A 22,692-nucleotide genomic window follows, 5' to 3' on the forward strand; every position below is an offset into this window, starting at 1 on the left:
GCTGAGTGCCAAAGAAGTTTGGTGGAAAAAAAGAACTCTAAATATTCTTCCTAGAAAATAGGCAACCCCAAAAGAAAAAAAAATCCAAAGCTGTTTACAGCCATAGCCCTCTTGGCTTAAGTGCCTGGACCAGCAATGTAACTAATTTTAAAAAAGAAGACATGTATCTGGACATATATTTTCACATTTTTGCTGAAAATATATTATTTACAATGTGAACTCAAATAGATTCATTCTTGATCCTAAAAAGAGGCAAAAAGAACTTCTTAATATTGCCTTTCAGTGTTTTCTTATTGCAGTCCAAAAAGCAGTAATTGATTGTATTTTTAAAGCAAGTCAGCTTTTATTGTTAAGATCCTTTTTTTACTGTGTCCTCTTTCTGACCTCTTTTGGTCTAGTTATGCAAATGCAAATTAAGTCTCGTTTTTAATTCAGCTCCACATATTTAGGGGGAAACCACATGATACAATGAGAAAAGGAGAAGGAGGTGGTTAGCATTTCCAGACGAGCTCCCTGCCCCCATGCTGCTGATCAGGCAGCAGCAACCACTGATCAGGGAGGCAACATGTCTTCTCACTGACTTCTGGATGTTGAGTGATCTCTAACCCAGAATTTATGTAAAAGACCATAATAATTCATTTAATTCTGCCTTCATTTTTCTCACTTTAGTAAAAGATAATTAGGTGCTCTGCTTTTTTAGGCAATCATACAATCTGGAGGTTGAAAATATTTTTGGAATTATGTATTCCAATTATTTGCCCAGACAAGCATCCTTTCTATAATACCGGCTTGAGTATCTCCAGTAACTGAGAATTACTTCTTATTAAAGAGTAGCTGTTTAGATTTATGCAGGTGCTTCCCTGGTGGCTCAGAGGTTAAAGCACTTGCCTGCAATGCAGGAGACCTGGGTTCGATCCCTGGGTCAGGAAGATTCCCTGGAGAAGGAAATGGCAATCCACTCCAGTATTCTTGCCTGGAGAATCCCATGGACAGAGGAGCCTGGTGGGCTACAGTTCATGGGGTCGCAAAGAGTCGGACACGACTGAGCCACTTCACTTTCACTTTGAATAATTTAAACATTATTATTTATAGTGAATCAATTTTTTCCTATGACATATTCATCTTAGATCTGTCCTCTGGAATCACAAGAGCCTATTTTACATCCAGGACCCCTTCAACATCACATGCTAAGTCGCTTTAGTTGTGTCTGATTCTTTGCAACCCTATGGCTTGTAGCCCACCAGGCTTCTCTGTCCATGGGATTCTCAAGGACAAGAACACTAGAGTGGGTTGTCATGCCTTTCTCCAGGGGATCTTCCCAACCCAGGGACTGAACCTGTGTCTCTTATATCTCCTGCATTGGCAGGTAGGTTTTTTTAACACTAGTGCCACAGATTATTCAATACTGCCTTTTGAAAATATTCTGTTATTTAGTTCTTTTGTCTACTTTGTACAAAGTATTGCTTTATGAACTTTTAGAGTTACCAAGAGGAGGGCTTCATAGACTTCCTTCAAAGCAGTCACATTAATACATCAAGTAGTGTATAAAAAACAAGTATTATTGGCTTAAAAGTGAAAGGACATATTCAGATGGAAGGATGTGGAAGTACTCATGGAAAATGTAGTACTTGGGATTTAAAACTGCTATTGTTTTATCAGGTTGAATTGGTAATATAGTGAATTTCAGGTCATAAAAACAGCATAAACATTAGCTTGGAAGTGAAAATACAGAGAACATGATGCAATTTTAGGAAAACTTGAACAAATTTCTTGTGTCTTTACGACAAGGTACTAATAAGTGTTGACAGGAGGAAAGACTGGAAAGGACATTTGGAATGTTCTTTAAATATCAGGCAGGAGAATTTGTGCTTTATAAAATAAAGTGATAACAAAGAATCAGTTGATAATTGGATGAAAGTGGCAGATGTCAGGCTATACTTTCATTAAAACTGACTAAGAAGTAGTTTTAGGGACAGATTAACGCAAGGAAAAATATATGTCGATGTATGCGTTAAGAGGTTAATGCTGTGCTATTTTTTCTTCTTTAAATATTGATATAATGGAAATTCATAAAAGAAAGAAAAAATTTCCAGAACAATGGCTTGTGATGAATTGATAAGATTGCGAAAGGTAGATACATGAATGTTGAACTTTCTGGGCTGCTAAAACAAGCTAGAGAAACAGAAAGAAACATATCTATATATGTGTGCATGTGTGCGTGTGCGTGTGTGTGGTATGCTAGTGCACATGGGTTGGACGGAGAGGGGAGGCAGTGAAGATAGTAGTTGACTTTAGGTTAAGGGCATGGATTAGGTAAAGTAAGCTCAGTATATGGAGGTGCCATAGATGTAAGAAGTCACTTGTAAAGTCCTATATAACTGAAACAAAAACAACAAAATCAGAAATCTAAAATTAGTTGGTGTCATGACACGAAAATTATCCTGGAAAGAAAACAAAGACCAAGAAAACTCCTGAATAAATACAAGGTTACAACTGTTAATTCATTGATGATTTACTGAACACTTTATCTCAGATGAGTACTATGCTAGACCCTGCAAACCAAAAAAGATGGGATAAAATAAGGAAGATGGGACAATGGAGAGATAGGCATTACAGAAATAACTTTAACAAAAAGTTGAAATGACAAGCAAAGCACTAAGATGTCTCTGAAAAAAGAAAAAAAAATAGCATTTACTAAGCATCTACTATGTCCCAATCATAGTACTTAGTTTATTCTTTTTAAATTTGTTTCATAAAATTCAAAATGAGCCTTCTTTTCCACTGATGAGAAATCTGAGGTTAAGAGAATTTAAATCTTATTCCAGTGAAAGTCAAGCTAGCCTCACAGTAGCAAGATTATGAAGGGGAAACAGTAATTCCTGGGAAGCCACCAGCTTGTTTAATAGTAGTGGGTCTAGGGTGGGCTTCCCAAGTGATGCTAGTGGTAAGGAATCCACCTGATAATGCAGGAGATGCAGGACATGCGGGTTCAATCATTGGGTCAGGAAGTTCCCCTGGAGAAGAAAGTGGCAACCCACTCCAGTATTCTTGCCTGGAAATTTCCATGGACAGAGGAACCTGGGGGTGCTACAGTCCATGGGGTCCCAAAGGGTCTGACACAACTGAGCACCCACGCAGGCATTCACGCACCCACGGGCCTAGAGTATCCTATGAATATCTGAGCTATAGCTGGGGATCCAGTGACTTAAAAAATCAGATGTATTTCACATTACCCTTCTCAATTTGTCAATCAATGGTACCTTTCTTCCTCCTGATGGAAAATGGGACAATGAAGTTTATATTAGAACTTGACATCACACACATGTGGGTTTAAATGCTGGCTCTGTGTGACCATGCCAGGTTACACAGCCTATCATAATCCTGTATCACACCACACATTAGGAAAGTGACAATAATACTACTTCTTTCACAACGTATTACAAGCATCAAGCATGGTAGCTAGTAGAACCAAGTAGACTGTCAGAATTTAGATCATGGTAACACGACATGAAACAAATCTGTGGTCTCTATGTATTCATTCTCATCTCTAGATCTCTATCTCTCTGAGGCACACACATGCATCACATGTGCGCACACACGTGCACACACAAACACAGTGGAATGCACAAGTTTTGTATCTAGGACACTCTGGAATGTACCTGTTTTTTGAGAGCATTGTTTTTCATTCCAAAAACCTTCTGCTCTTGGCTCTGCCTGCTTGTTCTTTCCTGGGGAAGATGCCCCGACACTCAGATCTACTATGCCACTTAAGAGTTTAGAGGGGACTTTTTTCTCTCCTATTAAAGAGGATGCAGGCTGAAGGGGACAGTTTTGGGTAGCAGTACTCAGTGACACAGAAGGACTGAAGGAAACTCAGCTAGAAGTATTAAAGAATTTGGAGCACCTGGAAATGTCTCATTCTCATAGGGAGGATCATACCTTAGGAAATTTTCTTCCTTGGTTGACTATTAAGATCCAGAAGTAGAATTCTGTAATTCCAGTATGATCAATCCATCAAAAAGCAAACTGGTATGTGATCACCAGATTAGAGGTGAACTTCCAGCTGATAAGTCATTTAGGCAGAGTTGAAGTAGTTCACAGATGTTAATCTCTGTTTAATACATCTGAAAATTAAGAAAGGATGTAGAAACAAGTTGCTACTCTACTTTCAATAAAATAAAAATGCTCGTATAAAAATAGAGGCATATCTCATATATAATGTTTTTTCCAGGAAATTTTTTGAAAGTGATTATTGTTACATCCAATGATATTTCCCAGGGATCATGATAACATCAGAGTACATTTCTGTTAAAGAAAAAATGTATTTAACACATAACAGTCATTTAAGGAATACTGAACGGTACATACTGAGCCTATGTCTTTTATTTTCTATTATGTTCTTCCTCTAATCTGTAGTGAGGCAACACATAAGTCTAGTTATTCAGATCTTTCTCGCTCTTATGAAAATTGTTAGTTACAGAATTGAGCTAGTGGATCAAGGTTAAAAAGATAAGGATATGCAAAAACACAGCAAGTGACAATCAAAGAGTTTGTGAGAAAATAGACTCAAACCTATGGAATAAAGAAATTAGAAAATACAGAAAATAAATCTTCAGGTAATATTTAGCAAATCTTTCCTTGGCTTGTTACCAGTATTACTGTGCTGAGGAAAACTCAAAATTACAGTTGTAAAATAGAATTAAAAGATCGCTTTCAGAAAAAGATATCCCTTAGTCTTTCTCAGCTTTCTTAACTCTTGGGTCCTAAATCCTCTAAGTTTTTTAAACACTACCCACAGTCAGTAATTATGATATAAATTTTTATAATTATTTCTTTATCTATGAAATGTAATAAGCCAATAATTTTCTTCATATAAATTTAACTTTAGAGTACTTATTTATATAAATGTAGCTCTTCATGGAAAGGAATTAAGGTCATCTACTATTTATTACTTCTTTGTTTTGTTATTGCCCTTTCATATAAATGTAATACTATTTTATAGATATCATTATGTGTAATAACATGGCTTAATTTTTCTTTTATATTTCAATTTAGAAAATTAATGTTCCTCTTTTATAAGTGAGACAAACTAAAAAAAGAAGGAATTGAAAAGGAAACATAGAAATGTCATCAGAATTTAGAAACCCAATTCTAACTATTTTTCCAGCTACTTAAAATAACATTGCTTGCCTTTCCCATTATTTATAGGTCTTCCCAAATATAGGGTCTGGCCTTAAAAGTTGTAATACAAAATCTTCTGCCTGTAAACTAGTACAACTAATGAAATTTAAAAACCATGTAACATATATCATTTAGCATTCTCATGAAATGTCAGTATGATGTTAACCAAGGGCAGAGCAAATGCAAGAAGAACTAATGTGCATGACTTCTGAAAATCTCATCCTAGAAAATCAGAAACAAGAGACTATGATTCCTATCTATATTTTACAAAAGTCATTTTGAAATGGAAAAAATATTTAGATGTTCATCGTACGTCTTGGATGTTTTGGTAAAATATTGTTGGTTTATCCTTTTAAATATCCTATGACACATTCACTGACTAGGAGTAATGGGAGAGAAAGGGGTGACCATACAGCTAATGTAAATTCATATATCTCGGCGCGTTCGTGAGAGTGAATAAATCTGGCAAACGACTTAAGAAGCAGCGCATGATTGTTAGAACATAGATTCTGTGGCTTGGGAGCATGGGTTCAAATCCTGATTCCACTTCTAACTGTGAGAATTTATACATGTTGCAAATTATTTAACTTCTTGGTACCCCAGTTTCCTCTTGTTATAAGTGAGGATGGTCACAATATCTACTTTATCAGATAGTTATAAAAATTAAATGGTCCAATGCCGGGGTCCAGCCCCAGCAGGATCCAGGGGTACCCTCAGGATGAACGGCATTGGCGAGAGAGAGAGAGACAAAGAAAGAGAGAGAGAGAGAAAGAGAGAGAGAGAGAGACCAGACTGGGGGTGTGCAGCAGAATCTGGCAATGCTTTATTTTATTTTATTTTATTTTTATTAGTTGAAGGCTAATTACTTCACAACATTTCAGTGGGTTTTGTCATACATTGATATGAATCAGCCATAGAGTTACACTTATTCCCCATCCCGATCCCCCTCCCACCTCCCTCTCCACCCGATTCCTCTGGGTCTTCCCAGCGCACCAGGCCCGAGCACTTGTCTCATGCATCCCACCTGGGCTGGTGATCTGTTTCACCATAGATAATATACATGCTGTTCTTTCGAAACATCCCACCCTCACCTTCTCCCACAGAGTTCAAAAGTCTGTTCTGTACTTCTGTGTCTCTTTTTCTGTTTTGCATATAGGGTTATCGTTACCATCTTTCTAAATGCTTTATTTTTTACCATAGCTTTTATACCCTAAGTTAGTACATTTCTAAGGGGAAGATAGTTTAACATTATGTCAGCTTGTCCTTCACGAAACCAGGGTGTTTTCTGCATACTTCTTTGTTTATGAGGGTCTTGTACATTATCTTCTGGCCTTGGGGCCTATTAACATTTTATGCAGGTCAGGTGAATGTAAACCTATTTTCTGTTTCTGTGGTGACCTTAACAGAAAAGTTATAGTCTCATAGGGCAACAGTACAGCATGTCACAACATAGTAGAAGTATAACCTTGTTAACACAAAAATTAATTCTTCTGCAGAAGTTGTCAGCTGAATTTATCTAAGAAGTTTACCCTACACAGACTCTGCGGCTTCAGTGAGGCAGCCTCTGCCTAGCACTCCTGGCTGACAGTTAACAACCATCTCATTGTTACCACACTAGGGCTAAGCTCTTATTTTTCTAGATCTATAACTATATTAACTAACAATGGTTTCCATAACACAACCTTAGCACATTAAAAGCAAAAACACAGCAAGCAAATGTTAACCCAATAACCACTTTTAGAATAATTTTTCTTGTGTTCTCTAATAGGGCTTCCTCACTCCCCGAAGGGCTCTATGTCTATTACGGCCTTTATATATCAGGTTCTTTATGCTGTTTTATGATTAAGGTATTATAAGCAGTCGTGCATATTAGTACTAAGGGCATAGACGCATTTGCTAATCAAACTAGAATGCCAGCAAAGGAGTTTAAATTGAAACACTCCTTTCATCCTGGATAATCTCATAAGATACCACCACCCGGGAAACTTATTGATTAAAGTTCTAAATTGATTCTTATTTGGAAAGAGATCGGGGAAGGCCTTCTGCCTGTGTCACAGAAATTAGGGAGTAGTCTATGGAAGCAAGCAACAGAAAGACAGATATCATCTTTAAGGTGAGCGCCGGAGGCAGCTTTTCGGAATCCCTGAAAACCTGATCCACCTTGCCTGTCAGGTTTTCTCCCTCATGACCTTGTCATGGGTGGGATCTCGTGTGTTGGCTCCCGGCAGTCCAATATTCTTGCCTGGAGAATTACATGAACAGAGGAGCCTGGCAGGCTATACAGTCCATGGGGTCACAAAGAGTCACACCTGACTGAGAGGCTAACACTTTCACTTGGGCTTCTCTGGTGGTTCAGATGGTAAAGAATTCACCCGCAATGCAGGAGACCCAGGTTCAATCCCTGGGTTAGGAAGATCCCCTGGAGAAGGGCATGGCAACCCACTCCAGTATTCTTGCCTGGAGAATTCCGTGGACAGAGGAGCCTGACAGGCTACAGTCCATGGGTTTGCAAAGAGTCAGACACAACTGAGTAACATGCTTCAACAACACAACAACATAGTTCTTAAAATAATGCCTGGCAAAAAATAAGCACTATCTGTGTTGATCACTGCCCCCCAAATATTTGGCAAAACAGTTTGTAAATTTTTTGCTTCTTAGTTTACTTTTTGAATTATTAATAGAATCTTTTGTATAACAAGTTAGTCTATTGTTGAGCACATCTGTAAAATAAGACCAGAATATTCAGATATAGGCATATCTTGTTTTTCTTTTAATTGCACTTCGCTTTATTGTGTTTTTTAAAAATTAAAAGTTTTCAGCAACTGTTTCCTGAGCAAGTCTATCATCATCATTTTTCCAACAGTCTTTAATCACTTCCTGTCTCTGTGTCATACTTTGGTAATTTTCAAAATATTTCAAACATTTTACTATTATTATATTTGTTACAGTGATCAATGATCAGTGGTCTTTGATGTTACTGTTACAAAAAGATAATGACTCACTGAAGGCTCAGATGATTAGAATTTTTAGTAATTTTTAGCAATAAATTAAGTTTAAATTAAGGTCTGTACATTTTTAAGACATAAAGCTATTGCACACTTACACTATAGTGTAAACATAACTTGTATATGCACTGGGAAACCAAAAAATTCCTGTAACTGACTTTATTGTAATATTCACTTTATCACAGTAGTCTAGGACCAAACCTGAACTATTTCTGTAGTATGCTTGTGTTCATTTGATAAATGAAGTTAGTGCTCATCATAGAGATTTGTAAAGTATTTTATTGTGGTAGGACAAGTTACTGTGAGGAAGTAATCTAAATTTCTTGCCTGGTTTCTAAGTTTTTAAAATGATGTACAGGGAAGACAATGAAACTTTTCCTAATGAAAATGATGCAGCTAGAAAATATGATATATATGTATAGACATACCCCTTGTGCTCTGCATATATATGTGTGTATACACCCACACAAACACCCACACACAGAGTTACTCTCCTGAGTACTGAGACACTGCAAATATGACCACTCTGTGACTAGTGTGCATAATTGTTGGCTTGTTTGCTTTGTTGACCAGCATGGACCCCCTTTTATTCCAGTGATAGTACACAAGCTCTGCATTTCAGGAATGTTGCTGTGCCCCCACCACAATCCTCACTGTTCATAGGTTTCAAACAGAACCTCCTCCTAGTTCCAGGATGAGGCATTGGCTTGGGAGAAGCCAATCAAAGCACAAAGCATGGCATCTCCCTGGACAGAGTGATTGCTTCGGGATAAGCATGTGACCCAGCTGAAGCTAATGAGATGCAATGAGATTTTCTCTGGGTCTCTGTCCCTATTGGATTTAAATCTGGGAGATTGGGAAGCCAGGGATGCTATAGCATCTTACTATAGTAAGGAATGAAAAGCTGTCACCATAGAAGTTAAAGCCAAAACATATAGCATAACTAGATTCTGGTAACACCAATTGGGCTTCCAAAGCATTTTATGCCTATAGCTAGCCTTAGACACAACAAACCTTGACAGTGAATTCCCATGTTACTTTTCCTTTCTTTCTTTCTTTTTTCTCTCATCCTTCTCTCCCTCCCCACTTTCCTCCCCCCATCCTTCCTCCTAATCTTTTCTTCTTTTTTTTCCCTTTCTTTCTTTCTCTTACCTAAGCCATCTTGGGGCTTCCCTGGTGGTTAAGAGGGTAAAGCATCTGTCTGCAATGCAGGAGACCTGGGTTCGATCCCTGGATCAGGACGATCCCCTGGAGAAGGAAATGGCAACCCATTCCAGTACTCTTGCCTGGAAAATCCCATGGACTGAGAAGCCTGGTAGACTACAGTCCATGGAATTGCAAAGAATCGGACACGACTGAGCAACTTGACTTTCTTTCTTTCTTTTTTTTTTTTTGTGCTTCTATTACCAAAAGAGACTTGCTAGAATGAATTACAAAATTATTTTTTGGCAATATCTGCTTCTTGCCCATCTTAAACAGTTTTTCTAATGATACAAATGAATTTACCTGCAGAAGTAAAAGAAAAAGACTCACAGACTTAGAAAATATACTTTTGGTTGCCAGCAGAAGGGATAGTTAAGGAGTTTGGGAAGGTCATGTACACAACACTATATTCAAAATGGATAACCAACCTATTGTATAGCATATGGAACTCTACTCAATGTTATATGCCAGCTTGGATGGGAGGGAGGCTTGGGGGAGAGTGGATATGTGTGTGTGGGTGAATCCCTTTGCTGTGAACCTTAAACTATCACAACATTGTTGGATCAGCTATACCCCAATACAAAGTGAAAAGTTTAAAGTTTGAAAAAAGAAAATCACAGGTCTGACACTTTGAATAAAATACCCTTTCTAATGAAAATGGTGAAGCCAGAAAATATGCAAAAAATGTAGATGTGGTTAGTTGCTCAGTTGTGTCTGACTGTCTGAAACGCTATGGACTACAGCCCACCAGGCTCCTCTGTCCATGGAATTTTCCAGGCAAGAATACTGGAGTGGGTTGCCATTTTCTACCCCAGGGGATCTTCTAGACCCAGGGATTGAACCCTAGTCTCCTGTGTCTCCTACGTTGGCAGGCGAGCTCTTTACCACTAGCAGTACAATTATGACTGTTTCTGATTATACTTGTTCCCTCTTACTGATTTTATTTAATCTTTATTTTAGATTTACTTACATAAGCAGGTGTTTCGGTTTTTGTGTTGTTTACAATTGAATAAAGCTCACAGATTTTGAGTCTGAATCCTGACTGTGTGATTTGAGGTAACTTTTCCTAACCTCAATGTATTTCCTTTGTTAGATTTTCAAATAAGGATCATGAAAGTCTTTATCTGATGGAATTGTGGGGAGATGGAATGATACAGTATATACAGACTCAGCCCAGTCAATGACTGGCACATATTAACCCTCAAATCTTAACTATGTTCTTAATATAATTACTGAAATTTAGTCTCCTTTTGGCCTTCAGGTTTTTCTGGTTGCTTTTCATCTACTTAAATTAGAGATACAACAAGATTGGTGATCCATTAGTTTAATTTTATTTCTAGGGAAAGTTAGTTTAGATAGCTCTTTGTTGAACTAGCAAGGACCTTTACTGGATTTCAGAAACTCGGGGCTGAGGTTAATGTTAAATCCCATGTAGGTAAGACTTTCATTAATATAATTGCTGTTTTATAAGTTTTTATTTTTAACCCTTTATTATTTACCTTCTTTTTACTTTGAATTATTTTTATCCATTCAGTGACTTTTGGCTTAGCAAATAAAAAGCATGAACAGAAGCACTATTCATTAACAAAAGTAGTGATTGAAACCGGCTAAGTCTTAATGTTCTAAGAAAAGCCTTTAGAAGATCAGAGCTCCATTACTAAGAGCTTTGAGCTGCTTCAAACATGCTTCAAAGTGTACATTGAGGGTTTTCTCTTCACAGCTCCTCTGCCCTCTAGTGGTAGCTGTAATAATACCATTTTGTAGTCCCCACACAGGAAATGCCTGGTCTTACTTCAGTTACCAGAATCCTTTCACAGGAAGTTAGGTGTGGTCTTTGAAGGAGAATTTAAAAAAAAAAAAAAATGAAAAAAAGCAAAAAAAGCATGATGGAATTTTAGCTGCAGTCTTCTTGGTGCCAGCTTATCAATCCTAAACTCTGGGTGTAAAAGACTCTGCAGGGGTAATGTTTTAATATTCTTATTATGCTTATTTTCTGTGATGCTTCTCTACCTTTACAGTAGAATCCTGGGGGAATCTGCAGAGGACCACTTTCATTTTGAAGCTGCTGGCTGCATGTTTTAGCATGTCTCTTCTATTAGAGCATCCAGGCATGGCAGTTTCCTCCCTGAAGTGTGCCAGGACCTTCTTCATGCCTGTGCCTGTCGCTAGGCATAAGGGTCTCTGGGGATGGGTGAGGAAAATGAGGGATGTTTTAGAGGCACTATGATTCTGAGAGGGCAGTCTGCTAGCTGGTGGCTGAAAGGTCCTGGTCTACTTCAAAAAAATGTGGAAATGATGCAGTAATTCTGTTATTTTAGATTTCCCTATTTGATCTGACATATGCTGCAGAAGTGACCTGGATATGAATGAATTTTACTCTTAGATAATGCACCTCATATAATTAAATGGTAATGCTCATTCCTGTAGGGTAAGGGTTAAAATGGACTGATATTTTACAAAGAAGGAAAATAGAGAAGTGATTGTAATAGGTGGCATTCAGGAATCAAGATTTTGGTTATATTATTTCAGAAAGCATAGAAACTCTTGCCACTGATTCAGAGATAACGTTTGAAATGATTGGTGTGCTCACTTAAGTTAGATATGCTAGCCCATAGCCCAGTAAAATACGGTTAGAATACAGTAAAACCACATTTATGTTACCACAAAAACCAAAATAAATGAAGCTCATGTTAAAGATAAACTATCTTCAACTTATTATTTTTTCAAGTCCAAATCTGCTGTGTGGATTTTTAAGAAATGGGCACCATTTGAGAAAATGAGCTATCTCTACAGCATTTCCTAAGGTACTGCAAATTTGTTAATTTAAGGAGCAATTACACTAGCTAGCAGCAGGTGCTCAACCAGGGGGTCCAAGCTCCAGACCTCTGACATGGGTGACTTCCTGCCTGCTTTGGCAGGAGCCAGGTCCCTTCCTGTGTAGCTTCCGAGCAATTCCAAATACAACCAGGCATCCCCTGCTCCTTCCCGCTCCTTGCTTTCAAGCAGAATCTACCTAGGTTTCCACAGCCTGGCATTTCAGGATTTCCAGAGCTCTTTACCAGGTGCATTGATTTCTGAATCAGCTCTTTAAGGTGGAGAGTGGGGCAAAAGGAACATGGAAAAAAAACGGAGCAAGATCGTCACACACCCCAGTTCTACAATTTTGAGTGATTATTCATCTCTTGTTATGGATCTCTGAAATATTTTTTTTTTCAGAAAGGATGCTGAAAAAGATGGCTGCCAAAATAATTCACACAAGTGAAGCAGCAAGCACAAACCAGTATCCTCCATTTCTGAGCTCCGAGTTGGATATTTTCACTTAAAACATTTTGGGAGTGGGAGATTAGATTACCTCATAGACACCTACTGAATGTGAAAGATAGATCTCTGTGCAAGCAGATGAATGTATGCAGGCGAATCCCCTGAATGCCAAGTGCAGCTTCCTTAGTAAAACATTACAGATAGCTTCGTTTGTATGTATGTTACCTCAGCATCATGTCATTGCCCTTTTATCCTAATGACCATTGCTTTTTTTCCCTCTCTCTCTTTCTCTCTCTCTCTCTGTTGTTTCCATAGCACTTTCTTATGCAAGGAGCCAAACAGTGATTAAAGGAGCAGGATGAAAAGATGGCACAGTCAGTGCTGGTACCACCAGGACCTGACAGCTTCCGCTTCTTTACCAGGGAATCCCTTGCTGCTATTGAACAACGCATTGCAGAAGAGAAAGCCAAGAGACCCAAGCAAGAGCGCAAGGATGAGGATGATGAAAGTGGCCCAAAGCCAAATAGTGACTTGGAAGCGGGAAAATCCCTTCCATTTATTTATGGAGACATTCCTCCAGAGATGGTGTCAGAGCCGCTGGAGGATCTGGATCCCTATTATATCAATAAGAAAGTGAGTTCTTAGTCAAGTTGCCTTTATTTCCTCTACTTCCTAATTGCTTCTGGGCTAGTGCCAGGCATATCAGGTGAAGAATGTTGTGCCATCTCCCCTCTGTCTAAAGTATCACTATGGTAGTAATGGGCTTGACCATGCAATGGCCCCATAGTCCTAGTCTTTGGGAAGCACTTATTTGAACCCACGGCCAGGACAGGCAGAGGGCTTAAGAGCATCTTGCAGTGGGGGAAGTGAGGAAGGGCAAAAGTCTGCTCACCTTACAGTGTGGTGAAGCAGAAAGTAAAGACAAGGAGCTTATTTTTTATGCATTAAAAACAATATTTCCAGAAGTAGTAGCCAAAGTCCTCTTTACAATATCTAGCTCTACATAAGGTACTTTGATCTTCAGCAGGTTTATTCCTTCACACCATAAATTTTGCCTATTCCATGCTTCCCTCAAGAAGAAATAAAAGCAGGTGACTTCTAAGCGCCCCCTAAAAGCATTTGATCAAATAGCACCTCCAGAAAACACTGAAGTTCCTGTGAGACGGCTTTTATCAAACTGAAAAAGTAATCAAAGCCTCATTCTTGAGCTCTTTGTGAATTAAATACATTTTGATAATACTGATATTAAAACTTGATGATGATGCTAAGTATTTCTATGGTAATGACTGTACATTTTCTTTATGTTCTTTAAATCCTCATGTCTCTCACCAAATTAGGGGAGTTTATAGCATTCAGAAAGAGAAAACACATAGCATCATGTCATGTATTGGTAGTTAGTATATTATTATTTTATAAAATCATATTTCTAAAAAAATGTATCACTTTTTTCTTAAATTGTTCTTAGTTTTAACATTGCATTTCTAAATTCTGTTTTATGTGTTTGTTTTCTTTTTCAGACATTTATAGTATTGAATAAAGGGAAAGCAATCTCTCGATTCAGTGCCACTCCTGCCCTGTACATTTTAACTCCCTTCAACCCTATTAGAAAATTAGCTATTAAGATTTTGGTACATTCATATCCTTTTCTCAAATAGTCACTTATATGATTTTACTCTTTGACTAACTTATTGAGTTGAGAATTTTTCAAAAATGTATGTGGTTGGCAACACTATATGCTCTTTCTTTTTTCCCTCTTACTCAACAGTTTAGTGTTATTGCCAAATGGGATCATAGGTAAGTGAACCACTTTTCCCCATATTCTAAGTATTTCTTCTCTCCTTGACTCACTACTTCTTTCTTTCTTCCTCTGCTCCCTTCTGAGTTGCCTACTACATCCAGGACTTCTTCATTAACTTTGACAGTGTTACCAGGCTCTCCTTTTATAAGTCTTCAAATTTTACAAGGTTATGTAATGGGTAAAATCTGTGAACTAATTTTCTTTACTACTTTTACATTTGGAATATATCTGCATATTCTGAATTATATAATTTTATTCTTTTTGATCTTAATTTTTACTACTTTTTGCTTTTCACTTTAGTATTTGAAAGCTTTGAGTTGCAAATGTTTATAATTGTGATATGACTGTGTATGCATTAGTCTTTCAATTATTTCTTCCAGTTCTTTTCCCAAGTGTCATTTGCATTGATTTTCTATTTTATTTTTCTTTTGTTTTTTGGTCACTTGTTCCTGTGTTTTATTCAGCTCACAGGTCCTGCTGCAGTTCTCTCTTCCCACATACATTCTCCTTTCATTCTTTATTCTCCTTATGAAGTACTACTTCCTAGAAAAGGAATTGATGACACCTTGGTGGGAGATAGTGATTTGATCTAAGTTAAACAGAGTAGTTGTAAATGAGAAGTTTTCTTCCAGACTAGGGACAGTGGTTTGACTGATAGCTAGGGCTGGAAAGACCAAGGAGGCAAAGCTTAGGAAGACGGAGCAATGTCAGTCAGGGACATTGACAGGAGGAACACAGAAGCCTTGGGATAAGGAACTGATCCAGAGGTAAGGAAGGGGAAACTGAAACTTAAGCAAAGTCTCAGATAGGACAACGTTAAATTTTGTTTCCTAATTAGAAAGAGTCATTGCCTTTGATTTACAGCATGCTCAGTCCAGGGCCTGCTTCAAGGCTTACAGTGTAAAAGCTTACTTTCCCTAGCAGGCCTAGAAAATAATTCAATCTGAAATGGTAGGGAATTAGATAAGGAATTCAGGAGATAGAATAAACTGGATACAGGGAACTCATCTCAGTTCTGGGTGTTGGGCTATAAATCATGTCCCCAGACTTGCCTGGCAATGTGGCAAATGTCTGTAGAAGCACGGCATTCTGGAATTCAGTTTCCTTTTAACCTCTAGGTCATTCCTCTCCATTACCCCCAGGTTTTGCATAGACATATTTTAATTTCATATTTATGTTTTAAGATTTAATAATTTTCTATGAGTTTTTTAAAACAATAATGATTCCTTACTTCTGCTATTCAAATAAAAGAGACATTTTACAGGAATAAAAAATGTCTTTGAGTTGGCTTTAAGAATGAATAATAAAGTTGAGATTTAGATTTGAGTCTCATGAGCTATAAATTATGGTCCATTATGATGTTTGAGTAGTTAAAATCTGTGCTCTGAATAAATCTTTCCATAAATTATTCATTGTATCTAAAAATAATTGTTCATCCCTATGTAATTGCAATTTATACATGAAGTCATGTCAAAAAATTCAGACTTAGCCCATTGCTCTGTTTATAGTAAATACCGGGAGAATATGTGTTGAAGAAGTAAGTGACAAATGAATCAATCAAGAAGATAAATTATTAGATGCAAAACAAGTGACAAAATGGAAGTTTTGAAGAGGTCAGAAAAATCTATTTTGCCTTCAATATGAATGAAGAAATAACATTAAGAAAGCTCAGTATTAAAGGAAAAAGGCAGGATTGTTGTTGTTATTGTTATTTTAAAACTTTTGTGGGGAGATAGCATATTTTTTTGAAAATTTCATGAAAGCTATTTTATCATCACCACTCCAAAATATTCTAGAAGGTTAGAAGACCCAGGAATCTTAACATAAAGCCTTCTGGGAAAAGAGACTTCCAGTGGAAGAGGATGAGAGTAGTTTTAGAAGTTCTGATCAGAGACTCTGGGCATTGAAAACCAAGTTTATGGTGGAGTCTCTTTAGGAATCAAGATACGATTTGAATTTGAAGAATTTGAAAGTTAGCACTTACTTCCCAGAAGAAAGAAAACCCTGAAGGGGCACAGTTGTCAGGAGATCTGCAGTGGTGTAAATTGAAATGTGAAGGCAGCCAGGTAAATCAGATTTGCTGAACTGAATGTTTGACTCTCCTAGAACCTTACAAATGGTGTGGAGCTACACATTTCTTCTAATGCAGAAAAAGTAGATTTTTAAAAAAGCTCTGATTGCCTGAATTAAACTATTCTATCTCAGCTATCTTACCTTGGAGTAGAGATATAAGAGAAGATAGACACATTCTTTGGTATTTTGGTGATAATGCACATTTGACTGTGAAAGTGAAAGTGAAGTCGCTCAGTCGTGTCTGACTCTGCGACCCCGTGGACTGTAGCCTACCAGGCTCCTCTGTCCATGGAATTTTCCAGGCAAGATTACTGGAGTGGGTGGCCATTTCCTTCTCCAGGGGATCTTCCCAACCCAGGGATTGAACCTGGGTCTCCCGCATTGTAGGCAGATGCTTTACCATCAAATTTTGCTGTAAATAATACTCTACAGTTGGCAGGTAACTTTCTCAGTGACTTTGTCTTATTCCTCACAATGCACATCCTAAGCTCAAATCCTGGTTTTCTAATTTTAAGTGCCTTTTGCTATAAGATAAAAATGCTTGAGGTTGCTATCTGCATTTTAGGCACAGTTAAGAGGGCATTGTGTATTTATTATCATTAGTTTATATTCCATAAAATGGTCATTCACAGTAAAAAAAAAAAATTGGCATTTTCAACCTTGACTGGTTTCTCTATTTCCAATGAAAACCTTGACTTATTTCTTAAGGAGCTGTTATCTTCATTAGGCATTCTTGCATATCAAATTAGCTTTGTGTCTTGATTTTGGCAGAAAAATCTTACGCTTACTCTATTTTTGCCAGAGTATATTTTGAAAACTGAAAATGCTTTTGATGTGCCTATTATCTTGTTTTGATAGTTAAATAAAATATGGTTATGTTTTCTAGATAGTAAACAAGTAAAAATTTATCCATATTCCTAAAATTTCCTATCAGAATTTTCAGTGTGTTACATGTCAGTTTTTTATTATTTTAGCTTAATATGCACACCATCCTTCACTTTGCATTTGTTATTCATTTGTTCATTTGCAAATATTTACTAAGTACCTACTGTGTGGCAAATGTTCTTCTAGACACTGTGATGCAACATAGAACCTGCTAGTCCCTGCTCTCAAGTAGCTATATCCATGTGTATGTGTGTGTTTTAGAGGAGAGAGATAATACAAACAATTTAGCTAGTGTCAGCTAATGATAAATGCTATTAACAAAAATAAAGCTGTATAAAAAGAGAAGAGTGGCGAGGTACTATTTTAAATTGTATGATCAGGGAAGTCCTCTCTGAAAAGATAGCATTTGAGTAAAGAGCCAAAGGAAGTGAGGAAGTGCAACGTGGAACTCTAAGGAGAAAGGTGAATAGCAAATATGAAGGCAAAGGATGAAGGTGGAAGTGTACCTGTTGTGTTCGAGAATCAACCAGGAGCCCAGAGTGCCCGGAGGAGAGTGGGAAAGGCAGAGAGTAGAAGGGGGTGAGGTCATTGAGAGTGGAGGTCAGGGCTGACGTAGTAGGTGGTTGATAAGACACCCAGTCTGCCCTGAATGAGATGGAGAGAGAAGACTGGAGGGTTTTCAGCAAAAGAATGTCATCACCTGACTCAGATTTGAAAAAGATCACTCTGGCTGCTGTGTAGGGAACAGATTGCCTCAGGGGAAAGGGTGAAAATAAGAAAATAGATTGGGGGTTTACTGCCTTTATGAAGGCAGAGGATGCTGGTGGCTTTGGTGGAAACGATGAGGGTAGCAAATGTCATCAAATTCAGTTGTGTTCAGAAAAGCTGAAAGGATGTGCTGATCAATTGGATGTGGGGTGTGAGGGAATGAGCAGAACTAAGGAGGACTCTAGGTGTTTAGTATGGTCAAGAAAGAAAAGTGTAGCTCCTTGAGCTTGGGACAGACGACATTAGGTGGAGAGAGATACTGGGTAAAATCAAGAGCTTGAATTTGAACATTTGTTTGTTTATTTGTTTTTGAGAAACCTGTTAGACACTCAGTGGAGGAGTTGAGGTATTAAATGGAATGCAGGTCTGGAGTTCGGGAAAAGGTTGGGCTGGAGGTTAAAACTTTGAGAGATGTAGTCATCATTATGTTGCCGTACAGATGGTATTTAAAGTGATGACAAAGACCTAAAACACCCCAAATCACACAGTAATGCAGAACTGCCCATCATTCATACAGGTTAGGAAAATAAAAAACAGATTTTGGAATCAGAAAACCTGGATTCAAACCCTGCCTCCAAGATTTACTTATTGGCTCCATGACCTTGGTCCCAGTTACTGCAGCTGTTTTGAATCTCACTTTGTCCATCCATATGTTGTCATCGTAAATTAAACATTAATAATAATAACTATAAACACCTGACACTGTGACCAGCACTTGGTTGGTGTTCGGTTTCTCAGCTATGTCTGACTCTTTGCGACTCTCTGGGCTGCCTGTCCTTCACTGTCTCCCTGAGTTTGCTCAAGCTTATGTCCATTGAGTCGATGATGCCATCCAATCACCTCGTCCTTTGTCGCCCCCCTCTCCTCCTGCCCTCAGTCTTTCCCAGCATCAGGGTCTTTTTCCAATGAGTTGGCTCTTTGTATCTGGTGACCACAGAATTGGAGCTTCAGCTTCAGCATCAGTTCTTCCAGTGAATATCAGGGTTGATCCAGCACTTGGTAGGAACTTGATAAGTTGTAGCTAGGACAGCTATTCTTGGTAGCACTAGCTACAATTCTAGGAGCAAGTCCTGCAAGATTAGCAAAGAAACAGTCTCATATTATTTAAGGAATTCCACAAACAAATTCTGTACAAATCTCTGATCTCTTGAGACTTGATTTTGCAAACAGAATGTTTATACAGCACCAGAGTTAGAAGCTGTTGAGTGACGGAAACATAATGTGGTCAGTCCCGACCACATCTCACTTTGCAGATGAGTTCATTGAGGCCCAGACATGTTTAGTCACTGTTTTATAAGACTACATTTTATGTAAGTGGCAAGGCCAAAACTTCAGACTAAGTCTTTGATTATCAGCCTATGCTTTGCAGTTTCTATATAACAGAACTGCAGTTTCTATCTATCTTTGCTGTTTCTATCTAACAGATTTCTAAACCCTCAGGTATAAATTATGTATTAGGGGTACATAATTTATCTACCTGTATTTCTGTGTATCTCAAAGGTTGTTTTCAGTGGCTTCAACTTACTAATTTATTAAATAGGAAGTGAGCTTTTTAGTTCATCCCAAAATTATATGGTATCTATTAGAAATAAAAAACATGGTTTTCCGTACAAATATTATATAGGTCTGTGGGAAAGGAGGGTGAACAACTTACTATTTTTGTTTCTCCTGCTTTCAATGCTCAAAAGTTACCACCTGTTATCACATAGTTAGGAATTTGTTAATAACAAAAACAACTCAAGAGTTAACAGTATATATGTGACATTTAGTTGACATTTCTGTTGCCTTGCAAATATGAATGAATAGGTAGAAAGAGGCCTATCTTACTTTGCTTAAATTCTCTATGTTAGAAATCTCTTAGATAAAACTATCTTCTGCCTCAAGTTCATATACATTTTAAGTAAAAAATGTCTCTGCAACTTCTCTGGATATTATGTTTTATTACAAAATCCTTGAACAGAACAATGTCATTCCCTTCCTTAAGAAAACAAAGAAATGCCCTATGTTTTTATATTTAATAGAAAAATGATTACTAGTAATAAAGATAACTATTCACTAAGAAAAGTATTGGTATTATCTGTATTTGCATAAGAAAAGTGAGGCTTAAATAATTGACTTGCTGAAGCCCATGTAATTGGTAAAGGATGCATCTGATCCACAGTTCATTGCTTTAAAACTCATGCTGCTTCATCCTACCCACGTGGATATAGGGGTAGGCATGCCAGTACTTTAATCATCTAGTTCCCAGGTCAAAGGTTATATAAAGCACTTTCAATATGAATATGAAGAAGTCTTTCCTCATCATACACACAGGGAATATTTCAGACTTGCCAACTGACAGGTTACTACCAATCAAAATGTTAACACATTTTTATGAATATCTGGTATAGAAGAAATCAATAGATTTAAAAAATCCTTTTTTTCTTGATATTATATGAGGTTACCCTGCCTCTATTTTTATTTATATACAAAGTCTCATAAGGAAATACTATTCTAGGATTCATTGTTCTTCTGAAAAAATGTACTTTATGTGCTATATATTTAGAAAATGAATACATGCATTTTGGGCTTCCCTGGTTGCGCAGTAGTAACCCACCTGCCAATGTAAGAGACAAGGGTTTAATCCCTGAGTCAGGAAGATTCCCTGGAGAAGGAAATGGTACCCTATTCTAGTATTCTTGCCTGGGAAATGCGGTGGACAGAAGAGCATAGTGGGCTGCAGTCCATGGGCTTGCAAAAGAGTTGGACACGACTTAATGACTAAACAGCATATGCATTTTGTTACTAGTTCTGGTCCCTTGAAATCTGCCTTGACATGGAATTTCTATAATTTTTCAGTGTATGGTATCACCAATACCATGTCTATACTTGTTTTTCATATTTGTATATTTGTTATCATTATCTGAAACCCTACTATTTCAATCACTCACCAGACTCCAGGTATCTTAAAGGTATGAGACTCCAGGTATGAGACTGATAAAATAAATTTATAGTGATTTTAAAGAGCAATGGATTTTGAAACTCTCTATTTGGAGATTATCTATTAAACTAAAAGCATAAAAATCTGACTCTAGTTATCTCTTATTTGATTTAAAAGGAAAATAGTTTTATTTGGTTTCCTTTCTGATCATTTGTCAGGACCGTTAAGTTAAATGTATTTTTTAAATTAAAATGATAGTCATTCAATGTGAAAAACACTAATTTGAGTGTAATGACTTATTCATTTTGACTTACTGGGTAATACCTACTCTATTTATTAAAGTTTAAATATATATTTTACTTTATTATATATACTTAAATTTTATCATTATAAGGGGTAAATTTTTTAAGGGACATAAAACCATGGCTCAGTCTATCATGTGACATAAATCTCATGATCCTTTTAATTTCCAGTTTTTATTTATCCAGTGTTCTCTCGTTCAAAAGAATGTAGAAACCTGTGCACTTGATATACGTGGAAACAAATTTCATGCTGTATTTCTGATCCATATTTATAAATATATCACTAAAAAGGAAAAATGTACTTCACTTAGTAGTAAACAAAGTTCCAAACTAACATCATTCAATAGTCAACTGACCCTACAAAATGGCAAGGGTATATGGTGGTGAACAATATAGACATGAAGTTGACCCTCATGAAGTTGGCCCTCATGAAGTTGACCATCTAGTGGAAAAAAAATCCGTTAGACATTGGAAGAATAGCATCTGATGCTACAAGGATATATTTCTGATAGACCTAATCAGGAAAGGTGCTATTGTGGACAGGTTTTACTGAAAATAACTTCTGATCTGAGTGCTGGAGGAAAAGTTTGAGTTGGCTAACGTGTGAGGTAAACAGCATATTCAGGGGAAAGAGGTAACATTTGTTAAGATCCTGACTTGAAAGAGAGCTTGCTTCATTCCATGACCTAAAACAATTGCAATAATATCAGACTTGGGAAAGTGAAATGAGGACTAAGCAAGCTGAACTTAGGGTGGACAAGAAGTAGACCTCCTAGACTCTTCACTCTTTGTTTGTTAAGATATTTGATCATCATCCTAAGGTAGTGGAAAGCTATTGAAATGATCCAAATTAGATTTACAAAGGTCATTTTGGTACAGTGTGCAGAAAGGATTGAATAGAGTCAAGCATGGGTTCAGAAAGAACAGCTCGGGTGAAATTACAGTAATTTACATTAGATTTGATGGATACCGAGACTAGGTAGTATTATGAGGATTGTGGGAAAAGTACACTGAATCCAGGCATAGCAGGTAGAATTGATAATATTTAGTGTTAAGTTGAATGTGGATGCTCAGGGAAGAGAAAAATGCAAGATGGCTCCTAGGTTCCTGGCTGAGTCAGTCAGTCAGTTCAGTCGCTCAGTCATGTCCTACTCTTGGCAACCCTGTGGCTGCATCACGCCGGGCTTCCCTGTCCATCACCAACTCCCGAAGCTCGCTCAAACTCATGTCCATGGAGTGGGTGATGCCGTCCAACCATCTCATCCTCTGTTATCCCCTTCTCCTGCCTTCAATCTT

General features: G+C 37.4%; 1 protein-coding gene across 3 annotated transcripts in view; it reads left to right on the forward strand.

Moving 5' to 3' along the window:
* The window catches only part of LOC122453888 (sodium channel protein type 2 subunit alpha), a 137,953-nt gene that overhangs the window by 39,740 nt on the left and 75,521 nt on the right, over nucleotides 1-22,692 (forward strand). Inside the window, exons 1-3 of one of the 3 annotated variants that reach the window (XM_043488196.1) lie at nucleotides 11,246-11,349; nucleotides 12,966-13,283; nucleotides 14,168-14,286. In XM_043488196.1, coding sequence (XP_043344131.1) covers nucleotides 13,017-13,283; nucleotides 14,168-14,286 — 386 coding nt within the window. In that variant the 5' untranslated portion in view covers nucleotides 11,246-11,349; nucleotides 12,966-13,016. Of the gene's footprint in view, nucleotides 1-11,245; nucleotides 11,350-12,963; nucleotides 13,284-14,167; nucleotides 14,287-22,692 lie in introns of those variants that run through there. The other 2 variants (XM_043488197.1, XM_043488198.1) reach the window with 2 other exon arrangements.

This window comes from Cervus canadensis, chromosome 15 (genome assembly GCF_019320065.1).
Source record: "Cervus canadensis isolate Bull #8, Minnesota chromosome 15, ASM1932006v1, whole genome shotgun sequence".
NCBI classification, from domain to species: domain Eukaryota; kingdom Metazoa; phylum Chordata; class Mammalia; order Artiodactyla; family Cervidae; genus Cervus; species Cervus canadensis.